Raw genomic sequence first — 22,006 nt, forward strand, 5'->3', positions numbered from 1 at the left:
TATTGAAACTTATTTCCACAGCGGACTTCTTCACCAGCAGCGCCACGAGGTGACCCTAAGGTGCTTAACTGAGACCCAAGGATCACCACATACAACCAAATCTTCTCTTGCGCACGCATTTATGGCTCTAAAATACGAAAAAGAAAAAATAACAAAAACCATAGGAAATCATAGGATGAAAGGATGGAGCATGTAAATCTAATTAAAAATATTAGCAGCACTATTTAAAAAATATATACCTAAATATATTTATTTTATAATACTAGCAAATATTAATTTGTAAAGCAAAAAAGAAAGGGAACCTCGTCTAAGAAATGAAAAAACGCGAAAACCTAATTACCAGACACAAGCTATAGTTAAATATTTTCAAAAAACCGCAAAATAACTTCATGAGAAAGTTATAAAAAATGATACGAGAAATGCATATTTATTACGTTTAAAGATAAAGCCTAGTTAATAAGAGCTATATATACAAAAGAAGGAAAACAGAAACAAAGCAAAAAAACATAAATAATTAAGTTAAGGGCTGACCGTTTCGAGGTGTTGTTAAATTGATATATGTATATTTAAAAAAAAAACAGAAATAACAAATAACATAAAATAATGTATGACATTTGAAGAGGCGTTGGCAAGCTCTAGACATAACGACAAGCGATGATAATATTACATAATAATGTATACAATTTGAAGGGAAGAGTAAATGTAACATGTAACATGTAACATGTAACACACAACAGACACAAACTTGCTGTATATTTAAAAGTAGTGTTGAATTTTTTTTCAGTGTGATAATTTGTTAAATTTTATATACTAAATGTTGCTAATTTGTTGCTGCAAAGGCACGTGGACCTCCAAAGGCTTTGCTTTTATGTTTCTAAACATTTTCTGGCATCTTCATGTTTTTGAATTATTAATTTTCCAACCGGACCCCCCAAATAGATTTCACTTCTATTCTACGATTAGTAAAACTATCCCCCCCTATGAACTGTAAATATTTTCACAAAAAAAAAATGTAACTCTTCTAAGTTGAGCCGCCTTAAATTTTAATTTGTAATTTAGTTAATGCTCGTTTAAACTTATTGTAATTATTTTTAAATACTTTTATATCAAAGCGAGAAAGCAAAGCGCGCAAAGCAAAGTTGGCGTTGCAATTTCATGTGAAGGCTATTTTACAGGTTTTGTTTAAACTAATATGTAATTTTATCCATTTTTTATATTAACTATTACACGATAATTATATAACAAATTGGCATGTATGATTCGAAAAGAAAAACAAACAAAGAGAAACAAACACTTTCAATGAACATATTTTGCTGGCTAAAGCTAAGCAAGAACGTTTCACGTTTTCTATTATGTAATTTTTTATTGATTTTTGATTTTGTTTAAATCTTTAAGTCTATTAAGTTGGGTTCAATCGTTATAAATATTATTTTAAAGAAGAAACGATACAAATGCTATACAAATATTATTGATAAAAATTTAGTTTATAATTTTATTAAAAATACTGTTTAAACTGCAAAGCCCTAAATAAAAATTTATATACAATATATTAAAGATTTAATGTTTTATTTACTTATGATTTTCTTTAACAAATTATTATACTGAAACAAGGCATCCAAAAGAAAAACAACGACAAAAACAACACGAATATATATGGAATATAAAATTGAGGAAAACGGCGATATTAACACTTGGGAAAATAGAAATACCTCTCGTTAAGTTCAAAAAACGTATGATAAAAATACAAATTTATAAAAAAAAAAAGGAAAAGGAAAGAACATAACCAAATAACCATTAAATATTACATTAAGATAACTGTAAATAGTTTTCGAATGATTCAGATAAAAATACACTTCAAAATCTATTAAGGGAAATCATTTTTAGATGCTGCTAGCTAAATTACAATTGTCACACTTAAATATTAGCATAGGATGAGTTTTTTTCTTTAAGAGGCTACATTTAATGCAATTAAATTAAAAATTATAAAGCTAAAAACAAGAAAGTAAAGCGAAAAATGAAATAATGGAAACAATGTCGGCCAGTTTTCGGCCCCCAGCTCTCCCCATAATTTTTTATACTGACAAGACCTCAAACCAGGAAAGTATAAGTATAAAAAATGAATATACACAAGTATACTGCATTTAGCATTATATTATACACCTATATAAATAGTTTTAATGCCAGTTATTCATATATATACCATTTCATAAGTATATATATATATTTATACGGTGTAAGGATATAGCAAATTTCACACACAGCAACACAAAAAGTACATATAAAGTGCATTAATGAATTTAAGCATTTAATGAAATTAATTAATTTATAAGCATAACGAAATATACGGGATTATTTCGAACATATATATATATATATATTTCAAATAAACAAATATTTACAAATGGCATAAACTTCATGGAGTATTTAAGGTAATTAACCTAATACACTTAAAGCTAACTAACTAATAATGCAAAATAATATTTACGAGAATGCAAGGAGTTCATTTTTATAAGTAAAATACCTACTTAGGTGCATATATGATTTGGTAAGTTCTTAGATTATCAGGCACCTTTCCATTTTTGTATATACCAAAAACGCATCTTAGAATTTATCAGTAAATTTGAAACACTTTCAATATACCAGCTTAGCTTTTTTCGTATTTCGATCATCGGAGGACAAATTGGTTTCGCTGGACACATCTGATGCAAAAGTAAATTTTTCTTTCTGTATACCGGAAGCGTATTTGTTCGTACTGTACAGTCACGATTAAACAAGTGAATTTATTTAATTTGTATGCAACCTAGTACCATAAAATTTGTACCAAATCACAACACTGACGATTTAAGATATTAGCCGAGAGATAATGGAGAGATGAAAATAAAAACAAAACAAATAATGCAACGCCCTGTACCCGTGCATAAAGCCTACAAAGATTTGTTAAACTTGATATTACAAAAATAAATACTATTTACTAAATACAAAAAAGATGCCCTGAACCGCAATGAGTAGTGCCCAAAAAACCATAAGAATAACGGAATATATATATATATAAACCTAGCATTTAAAAGTTATAACGAATTCTAAAACAACAGCCTCAAAAAAATAGATTTAAACAAAATAGCAAAAAAAAAAAAAAAATAGCACAATTTTGTATAAAAGCGAGTAGAAATTTGTACGAACGCAAAGTAGATCCACGAAAAAATACCAGAAACGAGAGCAATATAAAAAACTAAACAAAACTCACGCAGAATTACGAAACACAACTACTCAATATTTCAATTATTTTCCCTTCAGTCTATTCAGAAAACAAAAATCATAAAAAAAAAAAATAGTGGAGTGAAAATATCGGTTTGATGGAAAAAAGCATCGTTGATTGGCTGTGTTAAACAAAAAATGATAAAAAGTTGAAAGACCGAAAAGCGTACGACGAATAGGCCTACAAAATTGGCTTAAAAAGAGAGATTTTTCAAAAGTAGCAGTCGGAGTTTTGAAATAGTTGGTCGAGGTTAGAGTAGTTAGATGCGTTCGGGGAACGCGCGTAGGAACCGAAACCGATATTTAATTAGAAGTTTGGATTTATGCTGAATTTATGGAAGGGGATCAGATCTTTAAGAGCAGGCAACTTCAGTTCAAATTGTCACATATTTATATATTGTTTATACATCAATGAATATTATTATATTATCCATACTTTTTGGCTATGATATTGTATCGTGATTTGGAGGGAAGACTGTACTGAAACGGAAACGGCAAATTGTTTAAAAATTATCATGATCATTTTGATTAGATTAAATACTCGTTTATTGCTAGTTTTGGGTTAAGGCGACTGTTCATCGCCCTACACACAAAAAATTGATTTATTCGTTTAAAATCGTTTTACAAGGACCTATCAAACCCACTATATATCCTCACAAAAACATAATGAATGTTACAAATCTGAGTGTTATGTTGTTGTCACCTGTCACTGTTCGTTCACTGTCACTGTCACTGTTTACACGTATCGATTGATTGTCCTCATATGTTGTCTTTGTCTCTAAACATGGTATTAAATAATTCAGTAAAACAAATAAAAAAAACAAAAACAAGCGTATTTTAAGTCTCTATATATGTACCTTTTGCTATGTATTGTATTTTTATGTAACTGTAACTATATATATACGCCCCTCACCCACTCACATCGACACTGTCATTTTTCACACTCGAATGGGAAACCAAGAAAACAAATGCTAAATTTAACACTAAAAATTTATGATAATTTTTAAAATTAAAGCTGTATATGTGTAAATGTAACTTTTGTCTAAGGATTCACCAAAATTGAAACTGAAAAAGGAAATAAGGGAATTAAGGGGAATTTTCATTTAAAAGAATACACAATATACTTTAATTTAACTAAGTACTTACAAAAGCATATTTGAGAATGTTCACACACACACCACACATGCAACACAATAGAAAAATGTTTAAACAATTAAATTTGAAATTAGTGGAGACAAGATTCTGTACGCTATGTTTGTACTTATAAATCGATATATATATATACATAAAGGTAATTAAATTTATTAATTAATTATACAACAACAAAAAGCAAGAAAACTGCAGCAAACAGCAACAAGAACAACAGACACGTTCACTTAATGTTTAACAACTGAACAAAAACATTGAAAATGAGAAAATGAAAAAGACTAAATAAAATATTAACGAAATAAGCGTAAGTTTAGAGCTCTTATTTTGTGTTTTCTCGGAAAGTTCTTTGGGTTTTAGGTTTGACATTTTGTAGGCCATTTCCACAATCAATCCAAGATTGGCATTCAATGTCTTCATCTGGTTAAGAGTGTTCTCGTCCAGCTACATCAGAACTAAACGACCAGTGGGCTGCCGCTCTTCTCATGATTTGTGAGATACTCACCGAAGCAGTCTTTAAATTTAAGGCGACATAAATGCTGCAAACTGATGAAAAAGGAATCATTGTTGAATACTGCGAAAACTGAAGACAAAAAGTTGCCATTGACGCATGTGTGGAATGGGTGACACAGGACTGCAAAACCTTTTCAGCAATGAATGGATAGTTAGTGGTTTACCAATGCACACCAACCGACTATATATATATCTTTCAGGATTATAATCACTTTAAATGACTAAACTCACCTAATTTTATTTATCAAAGTGGTGGCAACTACCCCAAAAGTCTTACAACACTGTTCGATCGTTTTGTTGTGAATTGACCAGTGTTGTCAAACAGGTTGTTGATATAAAGATCTTTACCTTTAAGTGTAAAAATTGAGTTGATCCAAGTGATGTAATCATTGATATTAAAAAAGCTAAGACTTTTTCATATATCAGTGCTTAAATTTCAATGTTACACCAAAAATTTAAATATTTTAAACCAAATTTTAAATTTTTTGGTATTTAATTTAAAAGCGATTTTTTAAAGTTTAAATCAGCTGGTTTGTCTGACAATATGGGATACTTAAAAAGTCATGGTGCGGTCACATTGCCAGCCGAACAGCTGTGTTTGTTGTTATCAAGAATTAGTACTTGCGTGTACTTTTGTCGGCATAATTGATATCTGCATGATGATCATGATCGATTGATTCACAAGATATTCACGGATTCCAAGCTTGCAGATTGAATCATCATAATCGAAACCCGTGACCCCGGTGCATTTTGGGGAATATTGCACCTGCTAATTGAATTAGTGCAGTAGGGAGGCGCCATTTCAAGGTCGACCATGTCGGGTGTAGCCGTTGCCATAAATGCTGCCATTTCGGGCGCTGCCTACTGCATGACGGTCCAGATGATTCCACGTTTCCGGGAAATGTTTATCAAGGCCAATCTCTTTGGCAACGATCTCTGCAAGAAGGACAAGCCACAGGTGTACGTTTTTCCCATTTTGGAATGTTATAATTTTCTTAATAGGAATAATCCAAACCTCTAGACCCGAATCCTTTGGCGTGCTGATTGGCTGTGTATTTCTGGTCTCCTTATTTTTGTTCATACCCATTCCCTTTGCTTTCGATGAGGCAGCCGCCACGGATACTATTACTGGAGGAAAACCCGACACCTTTCCTGACGATAAGGTAACTATCAAATTGGAAAATGTAACAATCCCGCCACCTTATCGACTGTTATCGCACGCACAGTTCGTGGAATTGATTGCCGCACTTCTATCCATTTGCTGCATGATCTTTTTGGGCTTTGCTGATGACGTTTTGGATTTACGATGGCGCCACAAGCTGCTCCTTCCAACCATTGCCACGATGCCACTGCTGATGGTGTACTACGTCAATTATAACTCCACCACAGTCATTATGCCCAACTTTGCGAGGAGTCTAGTTGGTACCTCATTGAACATAGGTAGTTTACCGAGCCTTTTATGTATAAGACTACAATTTCTTATTTTTTAATATTCTTATTCTTAAGGATTCCTGTACTACGTATTTATGGGGATGTTGGCGGTATTCTGTACAAACGCCATTAACATCTTGGCCGGAATCAATGGCCTGGAGGTTGGACAGTCACTGATAATTGCCAGCTCGATTTTGGTGTTCAACGCTATTGAATTGTTTCTCGGTCATCAGGTGGAATCACACATATTCTCAATTTACTTCATGCTGCCTTTCCTGGCCACCACATTAGCGCTTTGGAAGTTCAACAAGTAAGTCCGATTTTTGTTTATTTAATTAATTTTTATTTCTTAAATACTGTCAAGTCAAAACATTTTTTATAACTATAATTATGGTACTAAAATAATAAATTAATAACACAAATAACGATTTAAAATTTTAACCAAATTTAAATTAATTAATTAATTATTTAAAATTTGCTTGCTTTGTTATCAATATTTAAAGTAAACCTAAAGAGCTTTCTCTTACAGATCATGGTGTTTACATAAATATATCTTAAAAATTATTTCACAACTTTTTTCCAGCTCATTGATATCTTTCTCTGCTGTTTATTTCGGTTTTCCCTCATAAATTCATTGTTTAGTTCTGTTTTTTCTTGTCACAGATGGCGGGTCTGTCTGTCCTGTCTGCTGATATACTTAATTTGGAATTCGTGAACTCTATTGGCTATTAGTTGTAGCAAATAGTTGGCGTCGACGTACGCATATAGTTGGGTAGCTTCACAGGTAGCTTTTTGTGGGTGGAGATTTGTAGCAGAAGCACTATCTGCTCAGGGGGCAGACATAGTTCACAGATCCACCCGCCATGGTGGTTAAGATCACCCAATGTGCTGCTCGCCAGAAGCAGTAGATCCTGAGCTTGCATTTGGACGCCACATTGCTGCCAAAGCTAGTTCGACTTGCTTCCGTTTCTTACGTAGTATATGAGGAAATAGTCAACCACCTCGATGAAGGCTCGAATTTGCACTCCAATATCTCTAGACTGAGATGGTCCCAGGCTCCCAGTTCCAACATGGAGGAGGTGGAGAGAAGTTTAGCTGGCCTTAACCAGCTAAAGGGGTGTGCTGCCCCCTCGTTTGATCAGCCGACTGGATGTCATCATTGCTCGCCATATGAACTCCGGCCCCTTCCGTTCCAGCCATTTTTGCATTTGCACTGCGGAGGCGCCATCAGATTCAACATAGTTAATCCGCAGGCTCTTGTTGGTGGTACCCTCACGATAGCACTAAAGGGCGTGTGTTAGGCCCATCTCTCCTATTCACCCTGTCCGGTTTCATTTGCTAAAAGTCCCTTTCATAACGGTTGACATTGCCCTGCTGCCGGTGACACTGGGCGCCAGTTTCTTGTTTATGGCTCCCGGCCATACCGGCCCACACTGGCTCCCGGTGCTCCTCACCATTGTTACTGGCTTCGTTTCTGCACTATTTCCCTCTCATTCTTCTCGCTTTTCCCTGGATAGTTAACACGGTCAAAAATTGTACGGTACATCCCTCGCACAGCTGTCACAAATGTCCTCCCTCAGCTGTTCACCGCTGCAGAGTATGTTTGGGTATTTTCCGTCAAATCTGGCTATAAATGTAACAGATTTGGCGTGACTTACAACACTGTTTGTTTTCTGTTAATTTTTAAAATTAGAAAGCTTTTTAACATTTTTGAAAAAAAACGTTAAATTTTTATTTTCATGCTATCTTAACTGTGTTTTTTTTGAAACAAAACATTAACATTTCGTATTTCACAGATATCCATCCCAGGTGTTTGTCGGTGATACCTATTGCTACTTTGCAGGCATGACCTTTGCTGTCGTCGGCATCCTGGGACATTTTAGCAAGACCCTGCTTCTATTCTTCTTGCCGCAGATCATAAATTTCCTGTACTCCACGCCACAACTGTTCCACTTTGTGCCATGTCCCCGTCACCGGCTGCCCAAGTACGATAGCAAAACAGATCTGCTCCATATCAGCACCACGGAGTTCCGCTTGGAGGATCTCAAAGCTCCGGGCCGTCTGATGGTCACAATACTGCGAAAACTTCGACTAATTAGCTGGCATACCAAAGCGGACGGAGTTGTAAGAACCAACAACTTCACCCTTATCAACTTTGTGCTGGTCATTTTTGGACCCGTCCATGAGCGTGTCGTCACACAAATGCTGATGGGATTCCAGGTGCTGTGCACACTGATTGCTCTGGCCATTCGATATCCCCTGGCTAACTTCTTCTATGCGAAAACGTAACCCTTTGATTCTGATATTTATTGTAGTAAGCCTTTGCTAAGTTAACTTTACAAACAGAAAACATTTATCTAATGCCTACACAATATATTTCCCGAAAGTAAGTCAAGTAAAAATCTGTATTTCACCGGTCAATAAAGAACTAAGCAAATAAACTCAAAATCAACATGGCCACAACGGATATGTCTGAGGAGGATCTGTCGGCACCCGAAGAGGAGGAGGATTTGGGTCCCAATATAGGCGTAAGTGGGAATAGGAAATAGAGTCTAGTAAAAAAAATCGTATGCCTATTACAGCTTTATATAGGTGGTCGAAATGCTGCCGGACAGAGACACGGCAGAGGTTGGGCCATTCTGCCCAATGGTGATCAGTACGATGGAAACTATCGAAAAGGCCGTCGCCATGGTATTGGGCTATATGTGTTTAAGGATGGATCGCGATACTACGGACAGTATCGCTGTGGCAAGCGTTGTGGGCGTGGTATCTTTATCTATCCTGACGGTTCCAGTGTACGAGGGCAACTGGCGTAAGCACCTGAAACACGGAAAGGGGCGGTACAACTATGTGAATGGCGATACCTATGCGGGCGATTGGTTTAAAGGTCAGCGACACGGAGTAGGAATCTATCGCTTTAACAACGGCACCGATGCTTGCTGCTTAACAGTCAGAATGAAGTCGACCTGGAACAGCAATATACGTACGGGTCCCTTTGAGCTGTATATCGGGAGCGAAGACAAGTGCACAATACTCCACGGAATTTGGGATTTGTCTTACCCAAGTGGACCGGCAGTGTTCAGCTTTAACAACAGGTACCTACTGCTGGGCTATTTCCTGCCCGCCAACTACAAATTCAAAGCGATCACGGACGACGATGATGTGGAGGATGCTGAGGAGCGGATGGAGGAAGATCAGGGCTCCGACGCGCCCATGGAGCCAACTCTATGGTTCGCTCAGGAGATCGCCGTCTACGACTACTCGTTACTACCTCAGGAACCAGTTCCCCTGGCCATTTCTGACTCTGAGCTGTCTGTCTGCTCACTTTCCACTGTGCCGAGCATGCGCAGCGAGGAGAAGATCAGCTGGTACGGAGAGGGTGAAGAGGCCGAGGGCGAGGAAGGTGGCGAGATGGAATGCTTCCCCTGTGAGTGCGATCTCACTGATCTCAGCGATGTCGAGACGGAGAGCGAGGTGTGTAAGATCGACGCCAATCCGTGTTGCATCGAGATCCTCAAGCAGCCCGAGTGTCCCGATCCTTAAGATTGTTTCTTCCATTCCGCATTATTTCGTTATTCTTTGTTTTCTGCGAGTGAAAAATATATATAAAAAAACTTTAACAAACATTTTTAATTGAAAAGATGAACTAATCTTAGGAAGCATAAATAGGCAAGTTGGTCTATAGTAAACGTTTTATTTATTATATAGTCTTGTATTTTCATACAATTTAATTAAAATTTGTCTGTTTTATTTTAAAATACGCTCTCTACAGTTTTGATGCTTTACACTCGTAATGTAATGAAATCACAAATGGGGGTCTCTTTTCAAGTATTATTGACATGATACCTTAGCGATAGATTCCAGGTGTGAGTAGATCTCAATTTTAAATTCTTTAAGCCTTGTTTTTGATCATCATTCGGTATAATCGTATGACTTGTTCCGATATTTTCTAATGTTCAGCACTTTGAATTCATATGTTTTGCTAATTAACTCTAAGTTTAATTATTGTTGTCTGCCTTACCATTATATCGTAATCATTAACATTAACTTCATTTGCAGATGCGTTTGATTTACTTGTTTACAATTTATATTTTCGTTAGTTTTTTTTATTATAATTACTAATTAAAAATTTAAAAAATCTCTAAGTGCTGGCAGGGGCAGCTTTGGGGGGAGAAGATGATGGTGAGGCATTTGCCAGCTTGCTGCTGGCCTGGCAGACATCTCCACAACTGGCGGCCAAGCTGTTGGACTCACAGCTGGACTCGGATGGGGGAGTCTCACTAATCGTTTCGTCGGTTGCCTGCTCCGTTTTACATAATGAGGCCTTGCCGCTTTCATCCAAGATGATGTTCAGCTTCTCCGTTCTCGCCTGCATTGCAGGTCCCATAGCTGTCTTTGATGTCAGCGAGGTGGTCTCCACGGGATTTAGGCGGAGCATTTGATAGGGCTCCTCGCCCTTCTTTTTGTAACTCATGAAGAGTGCTCCCGTCTCGCTGCTTGGAAACCTTGTAAATGGCCGGACAAGATTTCGAGTTCTTCACATCGTTCGTGTCCTTCAGTTCTGGCAGCTCCATTTGATTACCACTGCTCTTTTTTATAGGCTGCATCTCCTGCTCTTGGTTATTGTCCTCTACGCTTATACACTGTGACAGGGCAACTGCCGCCGCCATGGCCGCCGCCTGTCCACTGCTGCTTGCTCCTTCGGGATTCAGATAGAGCAACGGGGCATTGTAAAGCAGTAGTTGAGGTTCCATTTTAAAGTCGTGCTCCAACTGCTTTTGCTGGTCAAGATTCTCATCAATGTAGTTGATGTGAATGGGTGACGTCTGCAAATTAAGCTGCGAGCTATGCAGAAGATCATCATCTGGTGGGGTATAGTAAATGGACGCCTTGCTGGCTGAGTAATTGGCAGATAGGCGTGCTTTAATTTTTTGTATGTGCAGCTCCTTAGAGCCAGCAAAGTCCATTTGGCCTTTGAAGTAACAGTCTATGTCTGATAAAAAGTTATTAATTAAAAATTATAATTTATCTAGGATATCTGTATGCGATCTTACCCTCAGCTATATCTTCCTCACAGCGCCCGCGACAATTCTCGAAGTAAAAACTGGGTAGGTTTTCCAGCACCTTGTTCAGCGTCTGTTGCTGGTACTTGTATCCCTCCCGAAGGCGCAGCACCTGATGTGCACTGAACTTCCGGATTTTGTTTCTCTGGAAGACGTAGTTCTCTCGCACCCAGCTTAACTGACCAGTCGAGTAGTCACGCACTTTTTTCACCTGATCGTAATATTGATCTTTCAAAGTAGTAAGATGATTCGAACCTATATCGCGAAACTCTCGAATGTGCTTTGCCTGGCTTGTGTAGCTGCTCTGGATCCACTCTACTTGCTGAGCACAATTCTCTCGGATACGATGGACTTGCTGGGCATAGTTTTCGCGAAGCCTCTCCAATTGCTGGCTTTTGTAAGTCTCGATGCTGTCCAGCATGGCGTAAATTTGACGTGGGCGCGGTGACTTCTTATTCCGATTGGCACAGCAATAGAACCGATTAAAGATTCCCCAGCGTGACAGGCAGCTTCTCAGCCCCTGAACCATCAGGGTTAGCAGCAGGAAAGCGGTGGCCAGGGCCGTACCGAACAGTATGCTGCCGATTTTTACCCGGTAGAACACAATAGGATCGATGTATAGTCTGCAAAAAAAAGGAGTGTGATTTTAGTATCTATTAATCAAAATAAATGCTAAATAGGCCTACCTTAATCCTGCCGATGCCTTGCCCATCACATTGAAGGCATAACAAGTGTATAAGCCACTGTCAATTCGGGAAATATTATGTACCAGCAACGATCCGTTTTCCACCAGAACCACGCGCTGACCCACCAGACTCTGCTGACGTGTCAAGTTTAAGGACTGGATGTAACTCTCGTCCATCAGAGCAGCCAGCTCTTGTGCACTCGGTGGCTGATGAGCATCCTCCTTGCTGTCGATAATAATCGGACGCTTATCAGGATCAGCATGGTGGCGCAAAATCTTATTGCGGGGAGTAACCTGATAAAGATCAAATGATTAACACTCTATTGGATTCGCCGATTCCTATGTTCTTATGCTAAATATGTATACCAAATGGTATAAAAAATATGCATGACACTTTTTCGCTTACCCAAATAATGTCCGGCACTGGGCTGCCAGAAATCTGACACTCCAGCTTAGCGGTGGAGAGAAGCTTGTGCATCTTGGGCTCGGAAAACTGCACTACCGAGGGCACAGAGCAATTGAGATTGCTTAGCACACGGAGCATATCGCCGGGATAGCCATACTGACACTTTAGCGCATCAATTTGATGATCGATACTCTCGTAAGAGTCCAGTGGAGTTTGGCTGGGACTGGCATTATTATACTGTGCCTGCGGCGGTAGGTGGCGCAAACTAGTGCTGGTATTAGCTAGCCAGGCTGTCAGCCAGTACATGCTGCAGTCACACTGGTACTCGTTACCCAAAATATTTAGGTAGTGCAGCTGTCTGAGCTCCTTGATGCCCTCGGGCAGCGACCCCAAGCTATTTCCACGTACACTGAGTCGCTGTAATCGCGACAGCCCTGAGATCTGTGTGGGCAACTGCAGCAATCCGTTCTGGGCCAGCAAAAGTTCCCTAACATTGGGAGTATTGGCAAACAGAGTGGTGGGTAAATGGGTTAATTTCCGGTTCTGCTGCAGAGACAGGTAACGCAAACGATGTAGAATCTGTGGATCCACAAGCGACTCATCGTAGCGCGAGATCCAATTGGAGAACTGCTCGATGGGAGTCTCATCGATGCGTAGCAACACCAGGGAGCGCTGCCTCTGAAACAGGCCACTAGGCAATTGCTTGAACTGGTTCCGACTGAGATCCAACTGCTTGAGGGAATGCAGCGACTGGAAGATGATGGATGACAGCAGGGTCAGGTTGTTGCCGGACACATTTAAGGATAGCAGCTGGTCAAGGGACTCGAACGCCTTGCGATCGATGACGAACAGAGAGTTTTGGCTAAGGTCCAGCTGACGAAGTTCGCGCAGGCTATACAGACTGTGCTTGCCGATAGACTTAAGCTGATTTCGCTGTAGGTGAAGATGCCGTAGTTGCGCGTTGCGAGCAAAAAAGTTGTCCGGAAAGGAGAGCAGGCGGTTTTCGCTTAGATCCAGCACTTGAAGGTCACGTGCCGTCTGGAAGAGCTGGAATGGCAGGACGCTCAGGCGGTTTCCAGAGAGGTAAAGCCTCTCTAGCCTAAGAGCTCCTTCAAAGATCTCCCGAGGAAGCTCCGTCAGCAAATTCTGGCTGAGGTTAAGCATGCGCAGTTCACTGAGCTCACCCAGGAAACGCTGCGGTAAGAAGGTCAGTTCATTCCTGTCCATGTGTAGCTCCTGCAAATGCTTCATATGCTGCAGGTTCGTTAGGCTATTGTTGGAAAGCCGATTACCGCTGATCTTAAGTACTTTCAGGTGCCGTACCACTTTGGGTACAACCCAGTCGAGGCTCAGAAGGTTTTCAGCGAGTTTCAGCTGTTCCATGTTCTGAAAGTTTTGCGGCTGGCGATTAAAGAGCTCTCTGATCGATTCATCCTTAAGGTTACTGTTTTGCCAGGAGAACTCCCTGACACTCTCGTACTGTGGCAATTTCAGTGGATTACTGAGATCGGTAAGCACATGGACCAGCTTCAGCTGCTGATAGTTGACATGCGAGCTCCTTTTCGAGACGAGCTCCTGATTAACCTGTCTCAGCTCCATATTCTCACAGTTAAGCTTGAACACATAGGCCGTGGGATCCACTTGACCATCCGAAGGAAGTTCATGCTCCTCCACCTCTTCGCTCTCCGATCCGGCGTCCAGCGCGTCCAGCCACAGACCCTCATCACTGTCACTATCATCTAGATCCGAGTCCACTACATGTCCCACGAAAGGCAGATGAAACTTGTAGCCCAGAAGGGAGAACTCGTGCTCCTGCCAGGTTCTGGTCCTGGGCTTAATCTGCGGCCGATGTTGGTGTGGAATTTGGGCCAGGGACGCCTCAATGCTACTGTATGTGGCCTGGCAGTTGGTACTGTCGCCACTGATGGCTACAGCTGCGTTGACCACGACGAACAAGGCACACAATATCAGGGAAATCTTCGATATTGCTTCCATTTTTCAGTATGTAATCTCAAATATTTATATGGTCGCATAGTACACCTGCAATGTAATTAGGTAATTATTGTATTGATTATAATAACAACAGCCCTCAGATATGACTGCACTCTTTGTAACAAACTGAAACTCATTCTGCGCTCAGTATCAATAGAGGCTAAAGCCAACTTCTGGACACCAAAACCTCAACTAGACCACTTTAGCTTTTTGGATAATATTGATTTAAGCTATCACCTTTCGGGAGCCCGAAAAAATATCGGAAAATGAGGCAGAACAAGCTCCAAAATCAATATGTTAGGTAAATATTATAAATAAAACGAATGGCCAAGAAGGGAGAGGACGTCGAGTCCATTTGCGTGTCCAAATTGCGACGCACAGAAAATGTGTGGCACTATAAAGTGTAGGAATGTACGTACAAATGTATTATTCAGAGCGTCTCTTTTGAATAATGCATTATAATAGCGTCTGTCTGGACTGTGGAGGAGTTCATTATTCTCCATCTCCAGATTTATGTTCGCACGCAATGAAGAATTAAAACTCTACTGCATGGGAAGGTAAACTTCAAGTTTGTTGGAAAGTATAATGTAATGTAAGTAATAGTATTAGAATAAAATCTTTTTGAAATCTTTTACATCGGCACTTCTTAAAGAAATTATTAAATTTGTATTAAACTCACAAATTTCTAGTATTCATCGAGATAAGACCGATATCTATAATATATATAATGAAATTTTTAATCCCCAGTTCTTTTGCTGGCTGGCATATAAATTTTTATATATTTAAATTTTCATCGCATTTGTTTATAAACAGAAATATCAAATGAATTGCCGCACAGCAACCACAACCTGCATCAACAAACCAATTACGTTCAGTTCATTTCAGTTCCCAAGATTATTACTCAATGGGTCGAAGTCGAAAGACGGGGCAACTATAAAAGGAAATTATTGTATAATATCTTCCCTGTTTCAAGAGTAACTGACCCAATGCCAAACCGATTACAGTACAACTTTCGTAAAAATAACTAATAAAGAGTGAAGTTATATGAACAAAACAAAGTATATTTTATTTATTCTACTTATCGAAGGTTGACTGTAGTTATATAGAAGGCACTTTTTTTCCATTTTATATATATTTATATATAAATAGTTAAACCCGAGTAGGTGGTTGATAGGCTGATAAGAGCCAACGAACTCATAAAACTGATAAGCCGGTACTTGCGAAAGTCATCAAGATGGATCGTTGTAGGCGATTCAAATTAATAACAGCTCCCAGTAAAATAAATTCAAAGTAAATATTGTTATTGATGGAACATATTTAGTCCACAAGTTTTAAAGCATGTGGAAAAGGAATGGCAAAAATCTGGCCAAAACTGCTTGGCCAAAACAAATGCAAAAATAACAAAAAACCGATACAAAAATAGCCCAACACACAGACAGACAAAAAGCAATACATATTCAAATGCAGCAAAAAAAAAAATGCCACGAATTTAAGGCAATAATTAAATTAGTTGGCTTAAAAAAGTGAGAAAGTAGTTAGCAAAATGGAATGGAACCAATATGAAATACTACAACGAAAAAAAATTTGCATCAGCTGATATGACAATTAATCTATTGGGCAAACAAATAATTTAAATGCCGTTTTCATTGAGCTAAAGAAATTGGAGACGTCCGAAAGAGAGAGATATAGAGTGGGTTGCATAATCTATCATAGAATCCGAGCTCAAAACAGTGAAAAACAACCGTTTAACTGGGGATTAGGTATATAATACATACATACTAAATATACATACTCGCGCACACACACACAGATGTAACACCTGCTGACGTCTGAAAAGCCGCTAATGAGACAGGAGAGTATAAAAATACCAATAGACGAAATTTTTTTCTTCCAAAGGTAGAATCATTCCCCAAATAAAGATTTCCATTCCTTTCCGCCCACTCTTATAATTCATTCAACACTTATCCACTCCTTTACCTTGGATCTCATCGAAAAGTATGTGTGTGGATATGTGCACGATGCAGACGAAGATGTTGCCAAGGGCAACGTTTGCGGCTCTTATTCGGTTATAAGCCATGATATTTTTATGGAAAATTGGATCTCGGAATTTTAAAGCCACAAAGACTTATGGTTTTTGTGTTTTTTCACCCTTTGTGACTGAAGTTGCCGTTTGCTACGCACACAATTGCACCTGTGCCCTAACGAACTTTTAATTTGGCCTAATCGAAAGTGATTTACGTTTTATTTATAACAATAATTTACCATCACATATAAAATAATCCTATAATGATTTTATCTTTTATATATTATCTCACCGTTGTTTATAATCTATGCATCTTTTCGCGTCTTTTTTCGTCTTGGCCTCAGTGTGACCGTAGCTAGACTGATTAGGCAAAACCAAAGCTCTTAAAGAAAAATACCTAAAATATACAGCTTTCAATGAAAGAACACCGAACACCAAAAGCCAGTGTTGGGAACGGTTGAATAACCATAAACAACAGTTTTGTTAACTAAATAAGATAAATAAGAATAATTTATGAGTTTTCTAAGATTAGATTTTTTCTAGATTTGTTTTATTTCACTTTACTTTTTTTATACCAACATTTATGAAGCTCAACTTGCGAATGGGCCACACTTTCCTGCCCGCTACACACCCGGTCACACTTGAACTGCGGGCAAGTGGTTTTTTCGCGATAAAATTAGGGAATCTTGAGTTCATCCAATGATAAGCATTTTGATTATTGCCAGCGAAGCAGTCTACTCCATAAACCAAATACAGCTGGATATAAAATATAGAATCGAAATGCCCCGGTAATCGTCTGACGATAACCCTTTGATTCCGACTTTCGCTTTGCAGTCGTGGTGTTTTGTTATTGGGGCAGAAAAACATATTCCAAACGAGATTATAAATAGTCACGATGTGTGTTGACGTCGAAAGGATGCAAGTGCAAGTGCAGGAGGCACATATCGAGTGAGTCTGAATGCTCTCCAGAACCGATACGCCCCGATCTCGTAGAAATCAAGAAAATAGGTCGACATTTCGGGCAGAAGTAAGCATATTTACATTTTACGGTAGCCCATTTTACCATTCAAACGAAATTATTTGTAAATTATGAGCTAATTATAAGTTGGCTGTATCAATTAGGCTGGATTCGCTGTTTTAAAAAAGCTAAATCAAGCGGACCACGGGCTCAAAGCGGAGTCAACAAAGACGCTGCGAAGAGAAACGTCGGAATTGGTTTCAACAGCACACGTTCAAAGTGAAGGTCAACGTCACACTGACTCGAGCGGCAAGTCTGGCGGCCGAAACCAAAAGGCAAAGCGATCCGCGATTACCACCATCGGTAGTCTTTAGATAGCCAGCAACATGTTAACCGACTCCATCTCATCCTTTGCTCCTTGCCAGCGGCTAGTGCTTACCTTCGTGCTGGCCATGTGCATCCTGGTGGCATGCGTCCTCAGCACTGAAACCACCATGCCCACGCAAAACATGTCCAACAAGGAGCGAGCTGAGCTCAGGTAAATCTTTTATATATTATATAAATCCTTGCAGAAAGTACCATTTTTGATTTTAAGACTATTTACATTTTAGTGGTATGTAAATGTATGTATTAGTTAGAAACAAGCAGATTTCATTTGCATAACTTGTTTCAAAATTTAATTCAAGTATGACTTTTATACCTAAGTTAATGAGAATTCGTTACAAAATTTATTAAAGTAGTTTTAATATGGATACTATTGTTCTGGATATATACATATGTTTATCTCAACTATTTATAAGGCCCAGCTATATTGACTATAAAGATAAGGAATATATGAGATGCAAAACCCCCGTAATTCATTTCTTCCTATTAAAGCGCATTCTTCCAATTAAGTTCTGTGTTACTCTAGTGTTCTAACCATTGAAAGATTATTTCAAACTTGTGTGTTCGTTGGTTTCAGGGAGGAGGCACGCGAAATGTTTTATCATGCATATCATGCCTACATGGAGAACGCTTATCCAGCTGACGAGCTAATGCCGCTCTCCTGTAAGGGACGTTATCGCGGAGTCACGCCTTCTCGTGGCGATATGGACGACATCCTTGGAAAGTTAGTTAAAATTTATTAATTTCCATCCGGCAATATTAACATCCTTTTTTTTAGTTTCTCCATGACACTGGTAGACACTTTGGACACCCTGGTGTTGCTGGGAGATTTCACTGAGTTTGAACACGCAGTAAAACTAGTTATTCGCGACGTTCAATTTGACAGTGACATAATTGTGTCAGTGTTCGAGACCAATATTCGAATGGTCGGCGGTCTGCTGTCAGCTCACATCTTGGCAGAGTATCTGCAGAAGCATGCAGACACGATGCACTGGTACAAGGGGGAACTGCTGGAGATGTCCCGTGAGCTGGGCTACAGACTGCTGCCAGCTTTTAACACATCCACTGGAATTCCGCATGCACGGGTTAATCTTCGTCTGGGCATGAAGGATCCACAGCTTAAGAAATCCCGTGAGACTTGCACCGCATGTGCGGGCACCATTTTGCTAGAATTTGCCGCCCTGTCGAGGCTTACTGGCGATCCCATCTTTGAGGTACGAGCCCATGCAGCCATGGACGCTCTATGGAAACTAAGACATCGTGGTTCTGATCTTATGGGCACAGTGCTGAACGTCCATTCCGGCGACTGGGTACGTCGAGATTCCGGCGTGGGGGCGGGCATCGACAGTTATTACGAGTACCTGTTCAAGTCTTACGTCCTACTGGGCGACGACAAGTACCTGGCCCGCTTCAATCGCCACTACAACGCCGTAATGAAGTACGTCAGCGAAGGGCCAATGTTGCTGGACGTGCTAATGCACAGACCACACGCCAAATCCAAGAACTTTATGGACTCCCTGCTGGCATTCTGGCCGGGTCTTCAGGTGCTTTCCGGTGACCTCAAACCAGCCGTACAAACACACGAAATGCTCTACCAAGTATGTTTTCCTCTTTGCAATACATATAAGGTATTATAATTTATATTTTTCTATTTTCCAGGTAATGCAGATGCATACCTTCATTCCAGAAGCTTTTACAGTAGACTTCCAAATACATTGGGGACAACATCCCCTTCGACCAGAATTCATCGAGTCCACATACTTCCTGTACCGCGCCACTGGTGACCATCACTATTTGCAGGTTGGCAAACGTGCTCTGAAAACGCTACAGCAGCACGCTAAGGTCTCCTGTGGCTATGCGGCCGTCAATGATGTACGGACTGGCAAGCACGAGGATCGGATGGACTCGTTTGTGCTCTCCGAGACAATAAAATACCTCTTCCTATTGTTCTCCGATCCCCAGGATCTGATAATAAATGTCGACGAGTTTGTCTTTACGACGGAAGCTCATCTGCTGCCCTTGTCCATTGCCCAGCTAGGGAATGCCACGTTTAGTAAGTACTTAACTATTAGTTATTTGTCGTATTGATTTTAACACTACATTTCATTGCGCTTAATTGAGGCGGTTTGGTTCTTTGTAATCTTTGCTACCTTATCAGAGTAATCTTTACCACAAAAAGTAGCCCTTGAGAAGTTACCTTAATTGCCTCACAAAGAAACTTAATTGCAAAAACATTTTATACATTAGAAAACGGGAAAATATCAAGTCATTTATAAATGTCTAATTTTACAGGCTTTCGTCAGTCGGACGAACACAACGTACTCGACTTCATGCGCACCTGCCCCAGCTCAAATAAGCTTTTTCCTGAAAAGGTACGCAAACCACTGCGCAACTTCATTACGGGCTCGTGCCCGCGCGCCACCGCAGGAAAGCGACTCAGCGCCCTGGATTTTCAGGCAAGCAATGCAGATCATCTGCGAGCTGTTTATGACATGGGCATTACCATGGTTTCGGTAGGCGACCGCAGCCAAGGCAAGGTGCGACTGTTTCATAGTTTCTATAATGTAAGTTTTTTTCTGTTCCGCTTTTTGGTTTCGTTTGCATTTCGTTTGACTCTCTGTGTGGTCCCCATTGCACCACCAGTTTCCTCGACTTTCCGTTTCCTTCTATACGTTCTTCTCATCTTCATCAGTATACGGTTTATCAAACAATATTGTATATGTATGTTTCTATTTAGGCCAAAAGCCACGAAGAGGGCGAAATGGGACTACAGTTTATGCAGGAGATGCTAGAGCTGACTAAAATGCAAAGCATAAATCAGCTGGCGCAACTGCAGGTTTGAACATTTAAATTTTAAGGGATATAGTATTATAGGACTTAACATATCTTCAAAAATTAACAGGCCGTAGCCTACGCCACCGATGAGAAGGCTCAGGACTGGATCGCCCTGATGGCCGGGCCATCGCATTTCAGCCCGGAGTTAATTGGAGATCAGTTCGTCCAAGGTGATGTATTACTGGCCAACCCGCTTCGGGCCTGCGATGAGAGCCTGGAAAATGCCGAAGAAGCGAGGGGAAAGGTACTGGTGGCTGAGCGCGGTGATTGCACGTTCGTGAGCAAAGCGCGACTGGCCCAGAAGGTGGGGGCGGCAGCGCTGATTGTCTGTGATAATGTGCCGGGCTCTTCCGGCGAGACGCAGCCGATGTTCGCAATGTCCGGCGACGGCAAAGACGATGTGCTCATTCCAGTTGTCTTCATGTACAGCGTGGAATTCGGAAAGCTGTCGGCGGTGATGGAGCGAAGAAAGCTTCCTCTTCGCGTTCGCGTCATGCAGATGGTGGAGTTTAAACGTTGGCAACTGGCCAAGGCGCAACGACAAAATCAAACCGCTGCAGTAACACAGAAGCCAGATAAAGAGTTGTAGTGGACTGCTGCTGCTTCAGCGCCCTCAGCGTTAACTATTATTTTTGGGCTACTTACCGCTCTAAAATGGTTCTCGCCAAAATAGAGATATATATATATTCGTAACTTGTACAGTAAGCGATCGTAACTAATTTTGAAATTCTTGTACTTTACTAGACATGTAAGAACGATTCGATGGCGCGAGTTTTTAAGCTCCTCAGTTAACGAATCTTTGCATTTCGTGGTAGGTTCTCAGGCAGGCAATTGGCTTCCTAGTGGCTATATGATTACCGAATAGGAACGGATATCCACATTCGCGTTCATTCTGATTGTATATTTGGTCCACCTCACAATTTTTTAGATGGATTTTACTTCTTCGTGTAAGACATGTGTACATAAAAAAATTAGAACTTAGTAACAAATGAAAAATAATTAATGTTTAATTTTAAGAAAAATTAGTGAATAATGTAGAAAGTCGGGAATTATCGACAAACGATAGTTGAAATTGTTTAGTTCTTATACAAAAAAAAATAGTCTTAAATATATGACAGATGATGAAAAAACCAAAACAATAAAATGAAATTTCTTAAATAATTTTGATTGTTCTTAAAGTGACATTTCAAGTAGCTAATAAATTATGAGATCTTAGGCACGCTCTAATCAGGACTAAGGACTTTTGACCACGTACTATTTTTGTTTGGGCAAAACTAATAAACAATAAACGTTAACATTGTATTTTAAATAGATT

General features: G+C 39.6%; 5 protein-coding genes across 7 annotated transcripts in view; 4 read left to right on the forward strand and 1 right to left on the reverse strand.

Annotated features, from left to right (window-relative positions):
• The window catches only part of LOC108110641 (AT-rich interactive domain-containing protein 1B), a 75,448-nt gene extending 70,736 nt beyond the window's left edge, over positions 1–4,712 (forward strand). Inside the window, 1 exon segment of the mRNA XM_017219740.2 lies at positions 22–4,712. Within this exon segment, the coding sequence (XP_017075229.2) occupies positions 22–53 (32 nt within the window). The 3' untranslated portion in view covers positions 54–4,712.
• A 780-nt stretch (positions 4,713–5,492) lies between these two features.
• LOC108110768 (UDP-N-acetylglucosamine--dolichyl-phosphate N-acetylglucosaminephosphotransferase) lies at positions 5,493–8,793 on the forward strand. The gene is made up of 5 exons (XM_017219983.2): positions 5,493–5,874; positions 5,936–6,077; positions 6,141–6,354; positions 6,421–6,655; positions 8,142–8,793. The coding sequence occupies exons 1-5, from the start codon at positions 5,729–5,731 to the stop codon at positions 8,632–8,634; spliced, it is 1,230 nt and encodes a 409-aa protein (XP_017075472.1). The 5' UTR covers positions 5,493–5,728; the 3' UTR covers positions 8,635–8,793.
• LOC108110770 (radial spoke head 1 homolog) lies at positions 8,757–9,964 on the forward strand. Its single transcript, XM_017219984.2, is given in 3 exon segments — positions 8,757–8,873; positions 8,928–9,137; positions 9,139–9,964. Coding segments are annotated over 3 exon segments (1,035 nt in total). The 5' UTR covers positions 8,757–8,798; the 3' UTR covers positions 9,889–9,964.
• A 55-nt stretch (positions 9,965–10,019) lies between these two features.
• Positions 10,020–16,887, reverse strand: LOC108110767. The gene is given in 6 exon segments (XM_017219982.2): positions 10,020–10,801; positions 10,803–11,338; positions 11,400–12,031; positions 12,095–12,387; positions 12,500–14,539; positions 16,807–16,887. Coding segments are annotated over 5 exon segments (3,771 nt in total). The 5' UTR covers positions 14,495–14,539; positions 16,807–16,887; the 3' UTR covers positions 10,020–10,486.
• A 234-nt stretch (positions 16,888–17,121) lies between these two features.
• LOC108110418 (ER degradation-enhancing alpha-mannosidase-like protein 3) lies at positions 17,122–21,827 on the forward strand. Of its 3 annotated transcripts, none has more exons than XM_041818624.1 (8): positions 17,122–17,541; positions 17,620–18,010; positions 18,434–18,580; positions 18,635–19,454; positions 19,516–19,909; positions 20,149–20,420; positions 20,594–20,692; positions 20,759–21,827. In XM_041818624.1, the coding sequence occupies exons 2-8, from the start codon at positions 17,859–17,861 to the stop codon at positions 21,278–21,280; spliced, it is 2,406 nt and encodes an 801-aa protein (XP_041674558.1). In that variant the 5' UTR covers positions 17,122–17,541; positions 17,620–17,858; the 3' UTR covers positions 21,281–21,827. The 3 variants fall into 3 exon arrangements, with proteins under 3 accessions (XP_041674558.1, XP_041674557.1, XP_041674559.1); XM_041818623.1 differs by having other exon boundaries at positions 17,637–18,010; XM_041818625.1 differs by having other exon boundaries at positions 17,637–18,010; positions 20,149–20,393.
• Positions 21,828–22,006: the final 179 nt, after the last annotated feature.

This window comes from Drosophila eugracilis, unplaced genomic scaffold (assembly GCF_018153835.1).
Source record: "Drosophila eugracilis isolate 14026-0451.02 unplaced genomic scaffold, ASM1815383v1 contig_353, whole genome shotgun sequence".
NCBI lineage: Eukaryota > Metazoa > Arthropoda > Insecta > Diptera > Drosophilidae > Drosophila > Drosophila eugracilis.